An 18,552-nucleotide genomic window follows, 5' to 3' on the forward strand; every position below is an offset into this window, starting at 1 on the left:
CTTGTTATTTATTTTCCTCTAAAAACAGGGGGGCCACCTACCTGTCAAACGCAGTTTCACGGGGCCATTCCTCCTCACCCCCTGGTTAGACATGTCCTTCGCCGCTTTCCAGCTTGAGTTGCGACGCTAGAAAATATTTACAAAGTATCTCTCTTTTTTTTTCCTCCCCTCCGCCGCCGCCCCCCCTCCAACCTCCCTCCTCCTCCTCTCTCCTCTCCACTCCTGCTCGCCAGCTTCACAGTGGCTGAATAATGGAGTCACGGCCCGGTGGCCCGGATGTGCGTCGCACTGCCATCATTTCACCAGCGCCGACACGCGCGGCCCCCACTCTCGCGAAATGTTCCCTGACTCCCCGAAAGACACAGGCTCACCCCCCACCGCCGCCGCTCCGCCGCGTCCTGTTTGCAAAATAAAAGCAGCAGCAATAATAATAATAATAATAATAATAATAATAAAAAAAGGCGAGCCACGTTCTAGCGCACTTTTCCTCTTCCTACATCTCCGGGAAAGACGGACGCGCTAGGACTGCGGCGGCGGCACTCCGCACTCTTTCCCACCGGGATCGGTTTTGGAGTGAGAGTGGAAATGGAGTGTGTGTGTGTGCGCGTCCGCGCAAGACGCTGGGAGGGAAAAAAAAAAAGCTCTTCCCAGTCAGCTCCCCCAGACAGCTCTCCTCCTCCGCAAGACGGCTCTCTGCTGACCTCTCCAGACAGACGCCGGCAAGCTCTTGCAAAATTACAGAGACGTGCAGCGGGTCCCGCGACTGTGTGAAGGCACGCTGGCAGGAAAAGAAAGCGATTTTTCTTTAAAAAAAAAAAAGCCTAAAACGTCCCGCACTCCCCAGCTTCGGGCTCATCGTCATTCTACACGATGCACACGTATCGGTGATGGCACACGCTCGTGTAGCTGTATTCGCGGTTAACTTCGCAATTGTGTAGCTGCACAATCATCTTTCATCCAATCCAAAAGTTCCGTGATGTTCAATAGCATCAAGTTCAAGTTTATTGTCATTATGCTCATACACAGGTATATGATATAACGAGATGCTGTTTAGCTAGCTCTCAGTCGGTAAGTAGTACAAAAAACAACAACAATACAATTGTATAATAAAGAGAGACAACAGGTAATGTGCAAAACAACATCAGTTGTGCAAAATCATACATCAACAGAATGAAATAAAGGATAGGAAATTATGGGGAGTGAACTTCTTGACATGTGAGGCAGAGGTAAATTTCAGTGTGTGTTTGGGTTTTGAAGAAGAGAGAAGGCACTGTGAGGGTTCAGATCGTAGGTGAGAGAGGCTGGGAGTTTAATAGTTTGATAGTGCGGGGGTAAAAACTGTCTCAGAGTCTGGTAGTCCGGCCCGAATGCTCCGGTACCGTTTTCCAGATGGTAGAGGGTCAAACAGTCTGTAGCTGGGGTGTGTGGGGTCTTTGATGATGTTAGAGGTTTCCTCAAGCACCGTCTGTCATAAATGTCCTGTATGGATGGGAGGGCAACCCCAGTGATGGACTGGGCAGTGTTCATCTGCTGACCCCGCTGTAGGGCTTTGGGGTCAGCAGCACTGCAGTTGCCATACCACACTGTGATGCAGCCTGTCAGTGTGCTTTCTGTAGTGCATCGGTAAAAGTTAGGGAGGATCTGGGGAGATATCTTAGCCTTCTTCAACCGTTCACCGCTAGAAATCAGTTGCTCATACGACTGACGATAACGAGAGGGAAAAAAAAGAGCTCGGTTTGCAGCACCAATATGATATTTCTCTTAAAATGTAGTGTACAGGAGCAAACATCAATAACACGCCGAAACGTTGAAGGAAAAAAAAAACAAGTTTCCGTGGACACCCTAAGGCTGAAGAAATGACACACGTTGTGGCATTAACTGCTACCTGCTCACTCTACCGCACGTGGGACGTCCTGTTCCTGTAAACTGATTTCAGGAATCCTGCCTCCAGCTCTACATGAAACCAGCTTGCCCAGCAAGTGCACCTCAGTCCGGTCAGGTCCAGTTCCTTGTATTCAACACCTTGGAGACCCATTTTCTCCATTGGTGAAGTGCAGCAACACCTCTGGCTGTGTCATCCTTGCGCCATTGGCAGCCCGGCTACACAACAGGTCAGGCAGGCAGGTGCTTCAGCTGAACTGGTGCTGGACCGAGGCTAGCAGGCAGCATACAATCAGAACACCAGTTAACACTCTGTAGCTCTTAACAGCACCCTGGGCCTTTTGGTGACCAGGTTAAAATCTTACTGAAGGGACTAACAGCAGTCCCTGCTCAAACTGGGGCATTACTTCAGAAAGTCCAGGGCAGGCAGGAGAGCACCTAACTGGTCTATAAAAACCATTTGGAGTAAGAGCGGCCAGGCCCAGCCTTGCTTTTCCAGACAAAACCATGATTCTGAGCAGACAATTTACACCAGTTCACTTGGTGCAAGAACTCCCCTGGATCTTTCGGATATCCTGCAGAAGCCGATTCTCTGTGCATGGACTTTAACCATTGGAAAAACCCTTCAGACTGTTGATTGAGTAGGCAGATGTGTAGGCTGCTAAAAAAACAGAAGGCTCCACAGCCAAGACATTTTCATCATGGAATAAACCTTCACCTGTTCCTAAATCCAGGTTGTCAAATAGCTCACAAACATGAAACCAGATGCATTTAGTCTCATTCAGTCGATTTACCCTTCCAGAAATCACCATCAATTGAAGTGTTATCCTTCAGGGATAATGACAGACTTCAGCGTTCAAACACGGCAGAAACCAGAACTTGTGTCCCTTGTGGATGTCGGAGCCAAGAGGTCAGGGTGCAGCTTCATTGTGAAGATCACAAAGGCACAGATGGCAGATAAGTGGAAATATCAGTCCTTCTAAGCCGCATTGATAGACACCTTTGAAAGACTTATCTAATAAACTTTATTTACATTTCATACAATAAAGGTTTGACAGTCACATCAGTAACCCGTTATATACATCATGGAAAACACTGCTACACATATAAAAAGACAGACAGCATAAAAAAAACTCTAGAAGTTGAAAGTGCTTTCAGCATCTTGGACCTGGAAGGCATAACCATCGGTCGTAGCTTCAGGAACAACACACTGGTCTTCCTCTTCCTGTGGCAGAGAAGAGAGAGAGAGATGAGTACAAGCTGGTCTGATCCATGCATGTTCTGAAGTAGTGAACAAAGCAACTTTCATTCTCCCAGTGAACCTCAAGCTCGTCGTCGCAAGTCGAGCCGCACTAGCAAAATCGCATTAGAGCCCACAAGACTTGTGCAACTGGCACCTCTTCAGATTAGCATCGCATTTCAAACACCAGTAGTATCAATTCCACCAGGCCCCCAAAAAAAACAACTTGTACATTTAGCATTGCCTGCTCACCTCTCCAGAGAAGTATTTGTCGATCAGGTGTAGGGCAGCCTTATAGACCATCTCGTTCTCATGGGACTGCAGGGCTTCAATCTTATCCAGGCCTCCGTACTCCTCAATCATCACGGCCAGCTTCTCCACCTCACCCAGCTTCTCGCCAGCCTTCAGGACAAGCCCACACACCGTTGGTTAAGAGTGGCAGCAACGGGAGCAGCACTCGACACCATCACCAAGCGTGAGCAAAGATCGCAATCCGCCTACTGGTGACCACCTGGCTTGCACTATTCCCCCGCATGTGCACAACACTACACAAATCAAGATCAAGGTACATCAGTTGTACCACTTCAAAGGCAGGTCCAAAGCTCAGCACGTACCAGGAAGATGTTCGAGATGGCATCCAGGATCACAAGGAGAGTTTTGCTGTCCTTGGTGGACAGCAGGTTCAGCAGGGGCTCCAGCACGTTGGACTGAACCAGGTACACCACCTGTTCCACAGTTCCCCCACTGGTGTAGTTGGTTATAGCCCAGACAGCCTCCTTCTGCGCCTTGTAGTCACCCTGGGTGGGGTAAATGGGATGAGATAAAACCAGAATTACATTTTAAAAGGATACCTAAAAAGTAAAGACTGTCTTATAGTTGTGGACAAAGGTTTTGCATTTCAAGATTTAACAGAGCTTTTGGCCAAAGCCACTAGCCACCACTAGGAGGGGCAGCACCAACCCACCTTCTGGAGCACCTCCACCAGGTATGGGATCAGCCCGGCGTTCACGACCTCTTGGATCTGGGTGTCGCGCCCGGCGGTGATGTTAGACAGGGTCCAGGCGGCCTCTTTCTGGATGTTGCTCTTGTGGTGCCTCAGCAGGGCTGGGAACATGGCCAGAGCTCCGGAGTCCAGCACCATCTGGGTCTGCTCATCTGTGCCGGTCACTATATTGCCGATTGACCTCAGTGAGGGAGTCTGGGGGAGGGGGGATTAGCTTTACAATTCAAGCAGACCTTCAGTTACCAAGTAAGTGAGGGACAGATCCCCGTCGGTACATTAACCAACCACTGTGCAAGGGCAGCACATGTCCCGAGTTAAACCCGCTGTGTTGCCCTGTGCCCTTGAGGTGGCAGTTGTTTTTAACAAGACCCACAGTCTAAAGCAGTGGTTCTCAAAGTGTGGTCCGCAGACCACCAGTGGTTCGGGAGCATGCACCAGGTGGTCTGAGAGCTGACCTAATCTTTCTTAAAGCAAGCCTAAGCTTTTTTAAGTCGGAGAAAAGAACGGTGTAGTGTCCGCTACGAAGGGGCGCCCCCTAGGAGCACTGTTAAGAACTGCAAGCTATAAACAGTGGGAGGAGGGACTTGTTGGTTCTAGGTATCAGGGTTTCACCAGCCATTCTGATCGGTCAAGAAAAGCGGCTCCATCTTTCACATTAATTAACAAAAACCATTTGCAAAATATGATATGCAGCTTTGTTTGTAAAAATTAGTACTTTTCATAATTTAATTCATTCAGTTATTTTTAATACGTTTATAGTTATGATTTTTGCAGGGTAAGAAGGGGACGTAGGCATAGGTGGTCCACTGCATCTGTGACTTGGTGTAAGCGGCCCACAGACCATAGACCTTTGAGAACCACTGGTCTAAAGAAATACAAGCCGTCCGAGTTCGTGGGGGCGCAACTAAGACGAGGAGACGTACCACAATCGAAAGCTCTCCAGAGCCGAGCAGCTGCACCAGGCGGGACACCAGCCCAGTCCGCACCACCACCTCGATCCGGTCGTTGGGCCCATCGGTCAGGTAGGACACAGCCCAGCAGGTGTCGGCCAGCACCTCCCGGTCATCATGGTGCAGCAGGCGCACCAGCGTGGGCAGCAGCTGCTGCACAGCCGCCAGGGGGGGCGCCGGGTTCTTGTTCCGGCACAGGTTGGACAGGGTCCAGGTGATGTTGCGCAGGTACCCGGACTGGAAGACATGAGGGACAGGAGTCTGCACGTCATACCTGGGGAACTGGATTGTGAGCCCCCAGCGCCATCTAGTGCTCAAACCAAGCAAGCAAGCTGGAGTTCATTCACCAGCAGGACGCCAGAGACGTGCAATACAAGCCCACACTTTCCTGGATAAGAGGCTTGGAGGAAAGGCTTGAATAACTTCAAGTCTCAACTCTGAGAATTCACAGGAGCCCCCTGACACGATTCCCCACAGCAATTCAAAGCGCACTTACCGACAAGGCCGACAGCTCGGGAACAGCAAGCAGCGTGACGAGGGGATCGATAGCTCCGTGCTTAATGACTTTGTCCCTGTAAGCAGATCCATCACCTGAAACAGGAAGGGGGGGTGGGGGGGGAGAAACACCGCTGAAATTCCTGCTACAGGAACAAGTCATTCCAGGTCACAGGGTTCACCCCTTCACATTCCCCTGGGAAAGCGAAACTTGCTGCTGGAAGAGGGGTTAGTGGGGCCAGTAGGGGGTGCTCACTCTGCCCCAGAGTCCTAATGCCCCAGTATAGTGACAAGGACACAATACTGTAAAAAAATGGCACCATCCTTCAGATGAAAGAAGAAACTGAGCTCCTGACTCGCAGTTATTTAAAACCCCAGGGTGTTTCTCTAAAAGAGTAGGTGTGTAACCCCAGTGTCCTGGCCTAATTTCCCCCTGGCCTTTACCCATCATGGCCTCCTAATAATCCCCATCGCTGAACTGGCTTCGTCACCTGTAAAGCACCGAGATTGGAGGGTCCAGAAAAGAGCTATGACAAAGGATCACAACCCCATCAAGGGACAGTGTCCCCCCCAATCTGGTTGTGGGAGAAGTGCGAGGACGCCGCTCGAGCCGAGCCGAGCCGCAGACCCACCTGCGATGTTCCCCAGCGCCCAGATGGCCTGCTCGCTGATGTGGGGGTGCGGCGAGAGCACGAGACCGATGAAGGCGGGGATGGCCCCTCCCTCCACCACGGCGCGGGTCTGCTCCGAGGTGCCCGAGGCAATGTTCGTCAGCGCCCAGGCGGCCTCGAACTGGATCGGGGGGCACTGGGACACGCCCAGGAAGGCCACGAACTTCGAGATCAGCCCGGCGCCGATGATGCTGTCGATGGGGGGGTGCCTCTCCCTCGAGAGCAGCTTCCTGCAGGCATGAAAGAGGGGTTCCCACGCTGAGACAAGGACCCCAGGGACCCGGGACCCCATCCTGCACACGTGCAGCCAATGCAAAGTGCTGCAATAACACCAAGCCTTTGCTTTCTCATGAAAAGCCATGTGGTAGAAGCAGTGGCTACCCGGATCTGTTCAAGGCTAGCCCACTGTGCCCATTAAGGTCCAAATGGGAGATGCAGCCCACTTAGAGCCCATCTGGGTCGAGTTCTGATCAAGCCACTTCTCGGAAGGACAAGCACCTGGCTTTGGCAACACAGCTCGGCAGGTAGCTCAAGACCCACGACAGCAGGGGGACATTCACATTTTGCAACAGCTGAGCTCCTGCACATCAGAGTAAGGGGACAAGTGCAGCTCCCCCCCCCCCCGTTGTCTTGGAGAAGAGTGCACAAGTAGGGACACTCGTGTTCGTACACGCGTGCTGACAAATGGATCCGACGAGAGTCACGCCAGCATTGCAGGGCTCTTGCAACAGATTGATCAGAATACCCTGGCACAGAACCTTCAATTGACTTTGAAACATCAATTCACAAGCGGCTTCAGAACCGATTGAACTATCATGGTCTGCAGTCTTAAGACCGCTTGTCACAAGACATTTAAAGCTCTAACTCCCCCCCCACACCACAGACCAGGCAGCTGCAGCAGCAGTGTCTGGTCCCTGGGTTTTCAGAAACACTCATAAGAGTCTGTCCAGTACCTCGCCGCCTGCGTGGCCTGCAGCTGGAGGTCGGGGTTGTTGCTGTTAACGCCATTCAGGATCTCCTCCACCGTCCAGTGTGGCGCCCCCTACAGCAGGAAAGCAGGTTTGAGGCGGATGACCCGTTCAGTGGCTCTGGGCTCGTCAACGCTCACACGCGGAGAGCCAGCTTCAAACCCGTCCGAAACCCGGCCAGCCCTGCGGGGCGGGGAAACGGGCCGGCGCGGGCGGTTCCGGGCCCGGACGGGCAGCGGCAAGACCCAACCCCCCCCCCCCCCCGAGGCGAGAGGCCCAGGGCAGGGAAGGTGTCCGCCCTAGGGGCAGCTGCCGTAAAAACAAAACGGGGCGGCACTAACCCCCCTAAGAAAGGACAGTTTAGGTCTCCCTGCGACAGAACCTGCCGAGAAGACGGGCAGCCATGAGCGGCGCAGAGCCACGCAAAGCGCGACCGCGAGTTTTTTTTTTTTTTCTCATTTTTATTAAGAAAACCGCAGCGGCAGCCCGAGAGCGGACCCGAGAGCAACTCTCCCACCCCCCCCCCCCCCCCGAGGAGCCGGGACCGGGCCGGTACCTGTCGGTTCTGGTTCTTCTCCTGCAGCGGCGAGGTGGCCTCGTCCGGGAAGCTGCTGACGTTGCGCCGCTTCAGGATCTGCTCGTCCTTCTTCGCCTTCCGGAGCTCGACGTTCACCTCGATCCGCCGCCTGCGCAGCTCCTGCGGGCGGCAGTGCGGGTCACACCGGCGCCCCTCCGACACCCCCACACCCCCGGCGGGCGGGCGGGCGGGCGGGCGAGCGGGGTCTTACCGTCGCGTCTCGCCCCTTGTTCTTGAACTTGCTCAGGCGAACCGCGTTCTCGTTCCCCGCAGACATGTTGTAGACTTTTTCTTCCCCCCCCACCCACCAGCCGAGCACGGACGATAGCGAGAGACGGGAGCCGTGGAAGACCGACCGACCTAAAAAGAAACCTGAAAGGGAAATAAGGCAGTTTCAAATACCAAGTTTTTTTGTTTTTAAAAAAAATCAAACTTCCGAAGATCGATTTTCTTTTTTTTTTTTCCTTCTCCGGGGCACACATGGTGCGGTAGCACTGACAGGACTGCGCTCCTAACTCAGCACGTCAACAGCCCGGAAAGACAAGAGCTAACGGCTTTAGGAAGCGGACGTGATCACCTACGGGACGCATTTTTTAAAAATTAAAATGGCAAATATCTCCTCCTTTCCTACTTGCGTGAATCTACCTGGGTGCGAGAGAGAGAGAGAGAGACACAGCTTACCAATTCCCAACTCGGAAACCAGTGAGCTGCGCACGCCCGCTGCCGCCCTTTAAATCGCCAGCCGTGCGCGGCTCTGATTGGCCCGTTCGAGCGAAAGCGCCCCCCCATTGGCCGGTTTTGAAAAATTACATGATGCGGGGAGGGCGGGGGCGGCGAGTCGCCAGGGGCAACGCGCCGCGTCTCGCGAGAGGGAATCCCTGGGACTCGCGCTGGGGCCGCGAGGCGCGGGGCGAACGTGACGCCTTGCTTTGGCGTAGCTGCTTGCAGCTCAGTGTTATTTATTTCACTTCAACAACAAAAGAAAATCCAGTACAAACAAGAGTACATATCACATATCAACAAAACATCGTCGGGGGTGCATATTACGATACCAATACACATTATGACAACAGTGTAAACGGGGTAAATAAGGATTAGGGTTTCATGCTTTTACACTTCGAAATACAATAAGTCTGCGAAGACGCCTGCGCGTCTGTTTTTGAAATGTTCAAACACACGACTCTTCCCAGACGCTTTCGCTTGGCGTGAACAAGAGCGTGCCCGTGTCGCAGCTCGGGTCTTGGCGGCGGCCGGGTCTGTCCCGCAGTGGGGCGCACATTTGCGACAGGAATGAGAAGCCGTGCCGTGCCTCGTCTGCGCTTCCTGTGACGCACGCAGGGGGGGGGGGAGAGATGTGCATGCCTGCAGCCTAAGAGGCGAGCCTGGCTCTGCGCACAACGTGGTGACCCAGTGGCCTAATGGATAAGGCATCAGCCTCCGGAGCTGGGGATTGTGGGTTCGAGTCCCATCTGGGTCGTGTGCGATCACACGTTTTAGAACCGGCGAGCAATTTCCTTCCATCTCGTCGCCCTGCCGAGACAGAGAACGCCTGACGCGGGGTGAGCGGACGGATCCTTTAAAAGACAGTTTGCTGCAAAGAAAATGCAGTTTTTTCCAGGTTTTTTTTTTCTACGAAAGAAGTGTTGTTGATATTGCCCTTTGTCTCCGAAGGTGTGTTAAATCGTTTAAATTCGTTAGTTATAACTTACACTATATGAAGTTGCCAATCAATACGCCAGCCTGTTGTGTAGTCTATATTATCTATATAGACTTCTAAAATATAATACGACGAATACCACGGGTTCCTAAATTTCGAGATCCTGTATTTTGTCATTTTTATTGTTTCTACATAACATAAAATAATAAATGGGGTCCCATTAAAAAAAAAGTATATAAATATTTTTTTACTTCAAACCGTGTAGATTCGACTCAGGGGTCATGATTTTACATCTGTGGTTTTTATAAGGTTTCGAGAAAATAAAATAAAAGGTGCGCTGCTCCGGTGTCGCCGCAAGGGGTCAGTGTCTCCCGTTGTCTGGCCCGTCGCCTGTAGCGCACGCTCGCCAGCTGGTGGGGCACCCGGGTTTTTATCAATTCTAGTCACACTGGAATATTGTATTGGCGCACAGAAGACCTTTATTAAGGCAAATTCTTTAATTCTACTACGAGGAATAATAGTCGTTATATGAGAAGGAACTCCCCTCCAGGCTAACTCGTTCAGACCCGGAAATTATGTCAAATAATGGTAATATTTGGGTGAACGGTCCATCAGGTTTTATGCCTCGATCTCCAATTAACCGATGACAAATTTCCTTTTTAACCGCCGGAGCGGGTGTCCAGAGGTCATTCGCCTCTCTGGACTCGCTCATTCATCGAAACTCACACGCACTCGGAGTCTTTTTCATCCGATGATTTCAGGGTGTCCCGCAAGACCTGGGACCAGGGATTATTATTAATAATTATTAATGTTGTTGTTGTTAAATGTAAGACTACGGAGGACAGTCAAGAACATTGCTGTTTTTTACTACTCGCTGGAAAATCCACGTTAGTCCAAGAACCCAGCAGAACCCCACAGGAGGTTCGAGTGACCCAATCAATAATGTCCGATTGCACCAGCAGCTCGCAGACCCGTTCGCCGCTCCGCTGTGTTTAAGATCCGGGAGCTGTGTGCGGGAAATTCACACGTCTCCTAGCCTCCTAGTTTTATGTGCTCTGTTTACGGGTCGTTTTCGTCTGGGTCTTCGTGAGACAGAGGGTTAACAGGTCTCCAAGCATAAATACGCGGGTCCAGACTTCTGCTGGGCCGCCCGGGGAGGGGTCTGTTCGGCCCCGACCCCGGTCCGGCCAGGGAGGGTCTCCGGGACAGCCCGGCCGCCAAGCAGGGGCAGACGAGGGGGCAGGCACGCCCCCTGCTTCCCGAGCTCCGGGACTTATAAAAGCCCGGATCCTCACCGAGCTCCCTGCTCACTGAATCCCAAGACAGCCCGCAGGATGACAGGAGTTGCCCTTTTCTGTCTGGCTCTCTGCCTGGCGGAGGGACAGGAGCACTTCGGCAATGGTGAGCTGACATCGCACTGCGCACGCCGAGCCTGTGCGACACCCAACACGTAGCCTGCTCCTCAGGGGAGCGACAGACGCGCTATACCACACACCGACGCTATATTGATCACAGCTCGCAAGGTAGTCTGTTATGGCTTCCAAAATTAAAGAGCACGATGGAGTAAGTGTAGTTTAGAGGAAGTACTATATATATAGTATAATTAACACCCAGCCATTTGTAGCGATAATACAGTGCCAATCATCTACTTTTGCAGCATGTCGATGTGTGGACTGCGTTTTTTTTTTAATTTTCGGGTAAAGTACTACGAGGCAGTTCCCGGCTCATCATCAGGATGAGGTTATTCCGGCCCGTAGTAGTGTTTTCTCGAACCCGAAAATAACACGGTCGGACCCCATTTGTAAAACGAGCGATTCCTGAGTTCAGCGCAGAAGGTCCTACACGCGGAAAGGAAACCGAAGAGAGACGAGCAGAGCGCACGTATTTCAACAACCTCCGAAGGTTTCGACAGGGCACGGTTCAAATACCGTGTCCCTCCTACAGTCGGAACACGACGCTCTTTCAAGCAGCTCATGGCGTGTAGAAGACCATAGCCAACCGAGCCAGAGAAGACGGCACGTTAAGAATATTAATTTATATATATATAAAATTGTCTAGTTTGAAATATTAGACAGTTGCGGACAAGTGTTTTCTCACGGTCTCTGAGAAACGTGCTGACGCCGCCGGCCTCCCAGTCCGAAATAGCCCCGAGACGCGCAGCTGGTCGCCGGCGCCGTCTCCCACGGGAGCGCAGATCCCGGTTTTTTTTTTCGGGTTAAATCCTTTCACCTTTCTCCCCGGCCCGCCGCGGTGCTCGCCTTGGGCGCCGGCCGTGTGGTACCGCCGCTTGCGCCGTGTGACGAGAAATCGAGACCAAGCCGACGTGCGGACCGCGGTTATTTTGGGAAAGGCTGCCGCGGATCGTCTCGGGCTGAATTCCTGTCGTTTAAAATCTCAGTTCCTTCAGCGAATATCTGTAGCTGTGTCGATTGAGACGCTTTATTTTTAATGCTTGTGTGTTGCGCTGGTTGGTTCTGCGCCCCCGCCTCGCATCTCGCACCTCCTTCTCCGTGGAGTCTGCATGGTCCGCTGTAGAAACCTGACTCCGGCCTGGGGTCCCCACTCCTAGCCTGGCCTGAGTGCGTTTTTAACGGTCACCTGCTGTTGTACGTGCCCCCTCAGAATTAGCCGGAGGGCGGTGAAAACGCTGTCCGCAGTAGCCACAGGGCCAAAAAACTGGGAGCTTCTTCTATGATGGCAACACGACAGGTAAGGGTCACTCATGAACACCCGTTCTTGGCAGTAACTCAGGGTGAGCTGACTGGACTCGAGGGACTATGAAGCCCTCTGTAACCCTGCTGACATTCAGGGCTCTGTGTGTGCGTCAGTGTTCTCCAGGAAGTGGCCATTTTCATCACAATCAAACTCCTCTCCAGCCTTTGCCGGACTGAGCTGTGACTCCTTGCAGCCCCCCATGTTTTTATTCCGCGTGGGTGTGCTGTGGTGTGCTGTGGTCGTCCCGGGAGATGAGAATCCCAGTGCACGTGTGCAGGTGGCGGTCCACTCCTCTACTCTCAACCGCTGCCGCCGTGGGGTTTCTGGACTGCTCGTCTTCCTCACAGCTCCCAGACGCAGGCGAGCAGTGACAGTCCTGCTCCCTCCTGGCGAGTGTGTGTGTGTGTGAGTGAGTGAGAGTGAGAGTGTGTGTGTGTTAGTGTGTGTGTTAGTGTGTGAGTGAGAGTGTGTGAGTGAGAGTGTGTGTGTGTTAGTGTGTGTGTTAGTGTGTGTGTGAGAGTGAGTGTGTGTGTGTGAGAGTGAGTGTGTGTGTGTAAGTGTGAGAGTGAGTGTGTGTGTGTGAGTGAGTGTGTGTGTGTTAGTGAGTGTGTGTGTGTTAGTGAGTGTGTGTGTGTGAGTGAGAGTGTGTGTGAGTGAGAGTGTGTGTTAGTGAGTGTGTGTGTGTTAGTGAGTGTGTGTGTGTGAGTGAGAGTGTGTGTGAGTGAGAGTGTGTGTTAGTGAGTGTGTGTGTGTGTGAGTGAGTGTGTGAGTGAGAGTGTGAGTGAGAGTGTGAGTGAGAGTGTGTGTTAGTGTGTGTGTGTGAGTGAGAGTGTGTGTTAGTGAGTGTGAGTGTGTGTGTGTGTTAGTGACTGTGTGTGTGAGTGAGAGTGTGAGCGAGAGTGTGAGTGAGAGTGTGTGTTAGTGAGTGTGTGTGAGTGAGAGTGTGAGTGAGAGTGTGAGTGAGAGTGTGTGTGTGTGAGTGAGAGTGAGAGTGTGTGTTAGTGAGTGTGTGTTAGTGAGTGTGTGTGTGTGTGAGTGAGAGTGTGAGTGAGAGTGTGAGTGAGAGTGTGTGTGTGTGAGTGAGTGAGAGTGTGAGTGAGAGTGTGAGTGAGAGTGTGTGTGTGTGTGTGTGAGTGAGAGTGTGAGTGAGAGTGTGTGTGTGTGAGTGAGAGTGAGAGTGTGAGTGAGAGTGTGTGTGTGTGAGTGAGAGTGTGAGTGAGAGTGTGTGTGTGTGTGGAAGCAGGCAGGTCCCCCAGGCCTGACCCCCGCTCTGCTGTCTTCCAGAGCTCTTCTCTCTGATGGGGACCCCGCCCCAGAAGAGCTTCCCCGGGGGGGCGGTGGGCGAGCTGCCGGAGCCCCCCTTCAACAAGACCAAGGCGGCGGGCAAGGACGCCAACGACCTGCTGGACCCGGCCGGCAAGCCGGGCTCCAAGTTCTCTCCGCCGCTGCAGCCGGGGGGGTGGCAGAAGCACGGGGACCTGGCCCCCCCCCCGCGGCCCGCCGGCAAGGCCAAGAGGCGGCCCCCCCCGGACCACGGCGCCGAGAGGAGCCGCACGCCGGCGCCGGACATCCTGCCCCGGACCGCCCCCGCCGGCGCCACCAACCGGACCCAGAAGAGCTCCCCGCCGGGGGACCCCCTCACCGCCGCCGCGTCCCCCGAGCCGGAGGCCCGGCCCGGCTCCCCGGCCGCCAAAGCCAGGAGAGACCCCCCCCCCGCCGGCCGCAGGATGGACCCCGAGGAGAACCGGCCCGGGAAGCCCAGTGCGTACCAGCCTGCCGGCGCCCGCAGACACAGCAGCAGGTCTTTTGTCGTGCTGAACCGCCAACCCTCCAGCCCAATGCACCCCCTTGACCCGGTCCAAACAGGTACCGCCAGCGCCAGCGCCGGCGCCAGCCGCGCACTGCGGGAGGAAGTCAGAGCTGATCTCGCGGAAGAGGCTGGCCGCCCTCACTACGTCTTAGCCAGGCGTCTCCTGCAGGCGGTGATCAGGTTGTGAAATGTTAGAAAGAAGGATGCCGATATCTAGGAGTGTGACTGTAACGGTTCAAACGTGTATTGGCGTCCTGTCAGGGAGGCCTTGTAGCTGCAGTGGCTTTATAAAGAGAGAGCAGTGCACAGAGCAGAAGCTGAAGGTCTAAACCTGTCTCCCATGGAGGACTTCATAGAACTCCAATACATCCAACAAGGGAAGTTAGTGAATCTGATTGAGACGAGGGGTTTACTGTTTGGGATCAGAGGCCGGCGAGCGGTTGGCCCTTGAGGATCTCCGGCTGGGCTCCCGGGCCACACTGTGGAGTTGACCTCCTTCTCCTCTCCCCCCTCCTTGCAGAATCGGAGCACACCCAAGAAGCCATCTGTCTGAGCGAGTGCCGGAAGGAAAAGGAGGAGAGAGACTATTTTTGCCACAGTGAGTTTGGTAAGTGTGTGGTTGAAAAGGGGGGTGCAGGGGAGTGTCAGATTAAGGGGTGCACAGCATCAGAATGCTCACTGCTGTCAGAGAGTGTTCTGGTGATAGCAGGAGTACACGAGTACACAGAGCATCCTGGGATTACGATGGTGGGAGTGGTGCATGCTGGGAGCAGGGCATGCTGGGATCGCAGAGCTGGGAGTGGGGTGTGCTGGGATCGCAGCTGGATGGCACATCCCATCTCCTCCTAGAGAAGTGAGCTCTCAGGGTGTCTCTTTTCAGGGGGGCATGGGGGGCGATGGGCTGAGACAGGTCCCTGTTGGGGCTGCACCCTCAGGCAGTGTTCCCCTGCCTTTGCTAGACTGTCACAGCATCCCGCTGAAGAGGGAGCAATTTACTCGACTTTCGCGGGATATTTGTCATTTTCTTGGAGCCCACACAGCTGCACAGTTGCTACTGTGGTTTGATTGATTGGTGGTTCGTCAGCACAGGCTGCCTCCCTAGCCCACACAGCGCTCCTGGAAGGACTGAGCTCTCTCTGCTCTCTCCAGTTCTCCTTCAGTGCCAACCTACCCAGACACCAAAATAACCGCCACCAAGGACTCTGATGGCTGAGCACCTTTCTTTCACTTGGTTGTTGCCAAAATTTCTCTTCCATATGTATGCCTTTCTTATTTTCGGCCTGACCACTTGCTTGTTCTCGTTTTCGCACAGCGATCAATGGCATCGTCCACGACATCGAGGCCATAAGCAAAGGGATGAAGATCCTGACATTGCTGGTCAACAGCGACGGCTTCTACAAAATGAGCCAGCTCACGATCACACCTGACGGTTTCTTCTTCAAAGTCCGGGTTCTGGTGGTGGATACTTACAAGTGCGCCAAGCCCTGTCCGGACCTCAAACTTGGTAAGCTGCAAAAAATACTGTAAGCCACGAGCCACTTTCTGCTCCAGGTGCACAGTGACGGAGCTCTGTCGCTACGAGCTTCAGTAACCCCAGGAGCTTATTGTTTTCAGTTCTTATTTTAATTAGTTCCAGAGAATGAGGGTGTTAAAAGTATCAATGCTCAGAGCAGTGCGTAACAGCGCTGTGTCCTGCAGGAGTTACTTTAAGGGAGTCCAGTGGGCTGCCCCGTAAAGGTTACAATGCTCAAGGCCTCAGGAAGCAGGTGAAACAGGGTAAGGCAGGGAACTGGCTGTGGGAATCCAGTGGAAAGCAAGGACAGGCATGGCGGCTTTTAACATTTCAGCTTTCAGACAGGGCTGTGTCACATCCAGAGTTCACCAGCTCATGTCCCGCAGAGCAGTCTGGTTTAAAAATGTTAAGGTCTTAAAGGAAGTCAAGCTTAGGTAGATGTAAGACATCTCAACCAGCAGCTATACCACCCTGTAACTCACAGCTGGCAGCCCTGAAGCTAAGTGGGTGTGAGGCTGGCCAGTACCTGGATGGGAGACCTGCTGGGAAAAACTAAGGCTGCTGCTGGAAGTGGTGTTAGTGGGGCCAGTAGGGGGCGCTCACTCTGCTGTCTGTGGGGGTCTTAATGCCCCAGTATAGTGAAGGGGACATTTTACTGTAAAAAAAAATAAAAAAAAATGGCCCCGTTCTTCAGATAAGATGTTAAATTTAAGGTCCTGACTCTCTGTGATCATTAAAAATCCCAGGGCGTTTCTCGAAAAGAGTAGGGGTGTTACCCCTGGTGTGTTGGCCAAATTTCCCCCCTGGCCTTTACCAATCATGGCCTCCTAATAATCGCCATCTCTGAACTGGCTCAATCACTCTGTTCTCCCCACTGAGAGCTAGTGATTTGAGAGCGGACTGGTGCATCATCCAGGTGGGGCTGCACACTGGTGGAGGGGATCCCCATGACCTGTAAAGCACTTTGAGTGGAGTGTCCAGAAAAGCTCGATTTAATTGTAAGGAATTATTAATCATCATTCCCATTTTTATGACGACGTAATAACAAGTCTGAAAAAAACAAACAAGGCAGCAGAGAACCTGTTCGTCATTGTAGCTGGTGAGTCTACAGAGCTGTGCTGGTCTCTACTGTGCATGTTTGCTCCACGTCGCTGAGCTGCCTGTGGTGCTGTTGCAGGGAGCCGGTACATTGTCATGGGTCAGATCTACCCCAGGCGGCGCAACCGGCCCAGCGAGCTGCAGGCTCTGCAGGTGGGGCGGCTGAGGGCTGGAGACGGGCTCGTCCGCAGCCACAGCTACGTCAAAAGGTTCAACAAGAGGAGAGACCAGAAGGTGCAAGAGGCGAAGCGTACCAAGTGCCGGTGAGCTTGTGCGCGTCGCCCCCTGCTGCATGGGCACAGACACTGCACCTGCTGCAAGGACGTACGACTACTTAAGCAATATTAGAAGTGACTGCCCCTTATCCGGAATTAGAGGGGAGTACAGGCAGCAGTCATTGCATATAATGCATCATGCAAGTCTTTCTATTTATCTATATTTTTGGCTTTTCAGATGGAAGTTGGGTGAAGCCCAGTGATCCCTTTTCTGTACAGTCTGCAGAACTCTCCCCCTTGACATGCTGTTCAAACCAATAATGGGGACCTGTTGGTTTGCACCCCATTTGCTGTGCCTTTTATATAAAGCCACAATTAGGCCAATGCTGATTAATGCGATCTATAGTTAATAATGAACAGAAATTGCCGAGATCTCAAACCAAAAGCAAAGCCCGTATCCCCAGGTTTCCGGTCGATCTGTGCTGGGGCTGCAGGGCTTGCTAGCAGTGGTGCAGCCCCAGTCACACGCATCCCGTCCCTGTCTCAGCGTGGGCAGCCCTGCCTTTGGCCGAAGCGGCTGTACTTGTTCAGGTTGCTCAGCTGCGCACTCCGCTGTAAATATTACTTGGTTTAGGAAGCACTTCTCCAGAAGCGCTGGGTAGGTCCACAAGAGACGCCTGTACTGCTGGAAACTTTGCGGGAAGACCAGGGAGTCTCTGTTGACTTTCCCGAGCGGCCTTCCGAACAGAAACTCCTTCATGTGCCCGAGAGTAAACAGCGCTCTGCCCTCACTCCGCGATCGGTCTCTTATCAGGGGTCAGGAAATGCAGTAGCTGTTGTTGTTGTTGTTTTTTTTTGCCGTGGAGGGGAGAGTAAGAACAACAACTAGACAAGAAAGGAGGCCAAATTGGTGCTTTTACAAGCAGAGGTCGTTTTCTTAACTTTAATGATGTGTGGTGCGTGTGTCAAAATATTTGCCTGCACGCAGACTTCAAAGCCAGGGGCCGGAGGGGTGTGTGCGTGCGTGCGTGTGTGCGCGCAGCAGAGGCCGTAAATCTTCCTGCGGGAACCCGATCCGCGCGCCACGGGCCGCTCGCGGACGGGAAACCCCCCTCCGCCTGTTTGTCCAGGACCCCTCCCGAGAGCTGGGCTCAAAGGAAGCATTAAAAAAAAAAAGACACGAGGGGAAAAAGGAAGAGGGTTATTCAAATGTGCGCCGCAGTGAAATGACACCTCCCTCCTTCTAGCAGAAGTCTCTAACTGCACATGAAAGCGTCCCGCCCCTCAGCAGCGGGCAGGCGCGGGTAGTTTTGACCCAGGGTGGGCGTGAAGAAAAAATGCTTTGGAACTCTGCTGCTGCCGCTATGTCCTTTTCTGAACGATATATTAAAATATATTTTTGAACACTGTGCGTCTGCCTCCTGTTTGACTGTGGGTGAAGGAACGGTTGCTGGATGTCGAAGTGCTGTCCTCATGTCATGTCATCATAAAGCACTCTGGGCTCCGGTCCTCTGCTTCCACCTCGACTGCCCTGACTGCTGGCTCATCCTGACCTTCAGCTTCCCGGGAGGATTTTTTCCAGCTGTTGATCTGAAGGCAGTGTGATCTGTTCATTGTGTGTGTGTTGAGGGGGTAGAAGAGTCTCATCCACCACGTAAAGATGGATTTCAGGCAGAGGCACCCGAGGGGGTTGGGCAGTTTGCTCCAGATCCTCAAGACGTACGTTTAGACTTCTCCATTCTCCACCTAAGGATGTTTC

The 18,552-nt window shown here is 53.0% G+C and overlaps 3 protein-coding genes and 1 non-coding gene across 5 annotated transcripts in view; 2 read left to right on the forward strand and 2 right to left on the reverse strand.

The window, feature by feature from the left end:
• Positions 1-680, reverse strand: part of smurf2 (SMAD specific E3 ubiquitin protein ligase 2) — a 65,717-nt gene extending 65,037 nt beyond the window's left edge. The window contains exon 1 of the mRNA XM_088926849.1: positions 42-680. Within this exon, the coding sequence (XP_088782975.1) occupies positions 42-93 (52 nt within the window). The 5' untranslated portion in view covers positions 94-680. The remainder of the gene's footprint in view (positions 1-41) is intronic.
• Positions 681-2,882: 2,202 nt separating this feature from the next.
• Positions 2,883-11,715, reverse strand: kpna2 (karyopherin alpha 2 (RAG cohort 1, importin alpha 1)). The gene is made up of 11 exons (XM_088927174.1): positions 11,672-11,715; positions 7,997-8,157; positions 7,765-7,905; positions 7,194-7,282; positions 6,202-6,470; positions 5,571-5,665; positions 5,048-5,311; positions 4,086-4,319; positions 3,736-3,918; positions 3,374-3,523; positions 2,883-3,106 (listed from the first exon to the last, which is right to left on the reverse strand). Exons 2-11 carry the CDS (start codon positions 8,060-8,062, stop codon positions 3,017-3,019), a joined length of 1,581 nt encoding a protein of 526 aa, XP_088783300.1. The 5' UTR covers positions 8,063-8,157; positions 11,672-11,715; the 3' UTR covers positions 2,883-3,016.
• trnar-ccg (transfer RNA arginine (anticodon CCG)) lies at positions 9,190-9,262 on the forward strand. The gene has a single exon. It is a non-coding gene; the product is annotated as a tRNA-Arg (tRNA).
• Positions 10,632-18,204, forward strand: LOC148824259 (UPF0450 protein C17orf58 homolog). 2 transcript variants are annotated; one of them, XM_088927176.1, is made up of 5 exons: positions 10,632-10,843; positions 13,442-13,918; positions 14,488-14,574; positions 15,280-15,471; positions 16,658-18,204. In XM_088927176.1, the coding sequence occupies exons 1-5, from the start codon at positions 10,777-10,779 to the stop codon at positions 16,843-16,845; spliced, it is 1,011 nt and encodes a 336-aa protein (XP_088783302.1). In that variant the 5' UTR covers positions 10,632-10,776; the 3' UTR covers positions 16,846-18,204. The 2 variants fall into 2 exon arrangements, with proteins under 2 accessions (XP_088783302.1, XP_088783301.1); XM_088927175.1 differs by having other exon boundaries at positions 10,767-10,843; positions 13,442-14,023.
• The last annotated feature ends 348 nt before the right edge of the window (positions 18,205-18,552 follow it).

Source organism: Atractosteus spatula, chromosome 11 (assembly GCF_055471065.1).
Source record: "Atractosteus spatula isolate fAtrSpa1 chromosome 11, fAtrSpa1.hap1, whole genome shotgun sequence".
NCBI lineage: Eukaryota > Metazoa > Chordata > Actinopteri > Semionotiformes > Lepisosteidae > Atractosteus > Atractosteus spatula.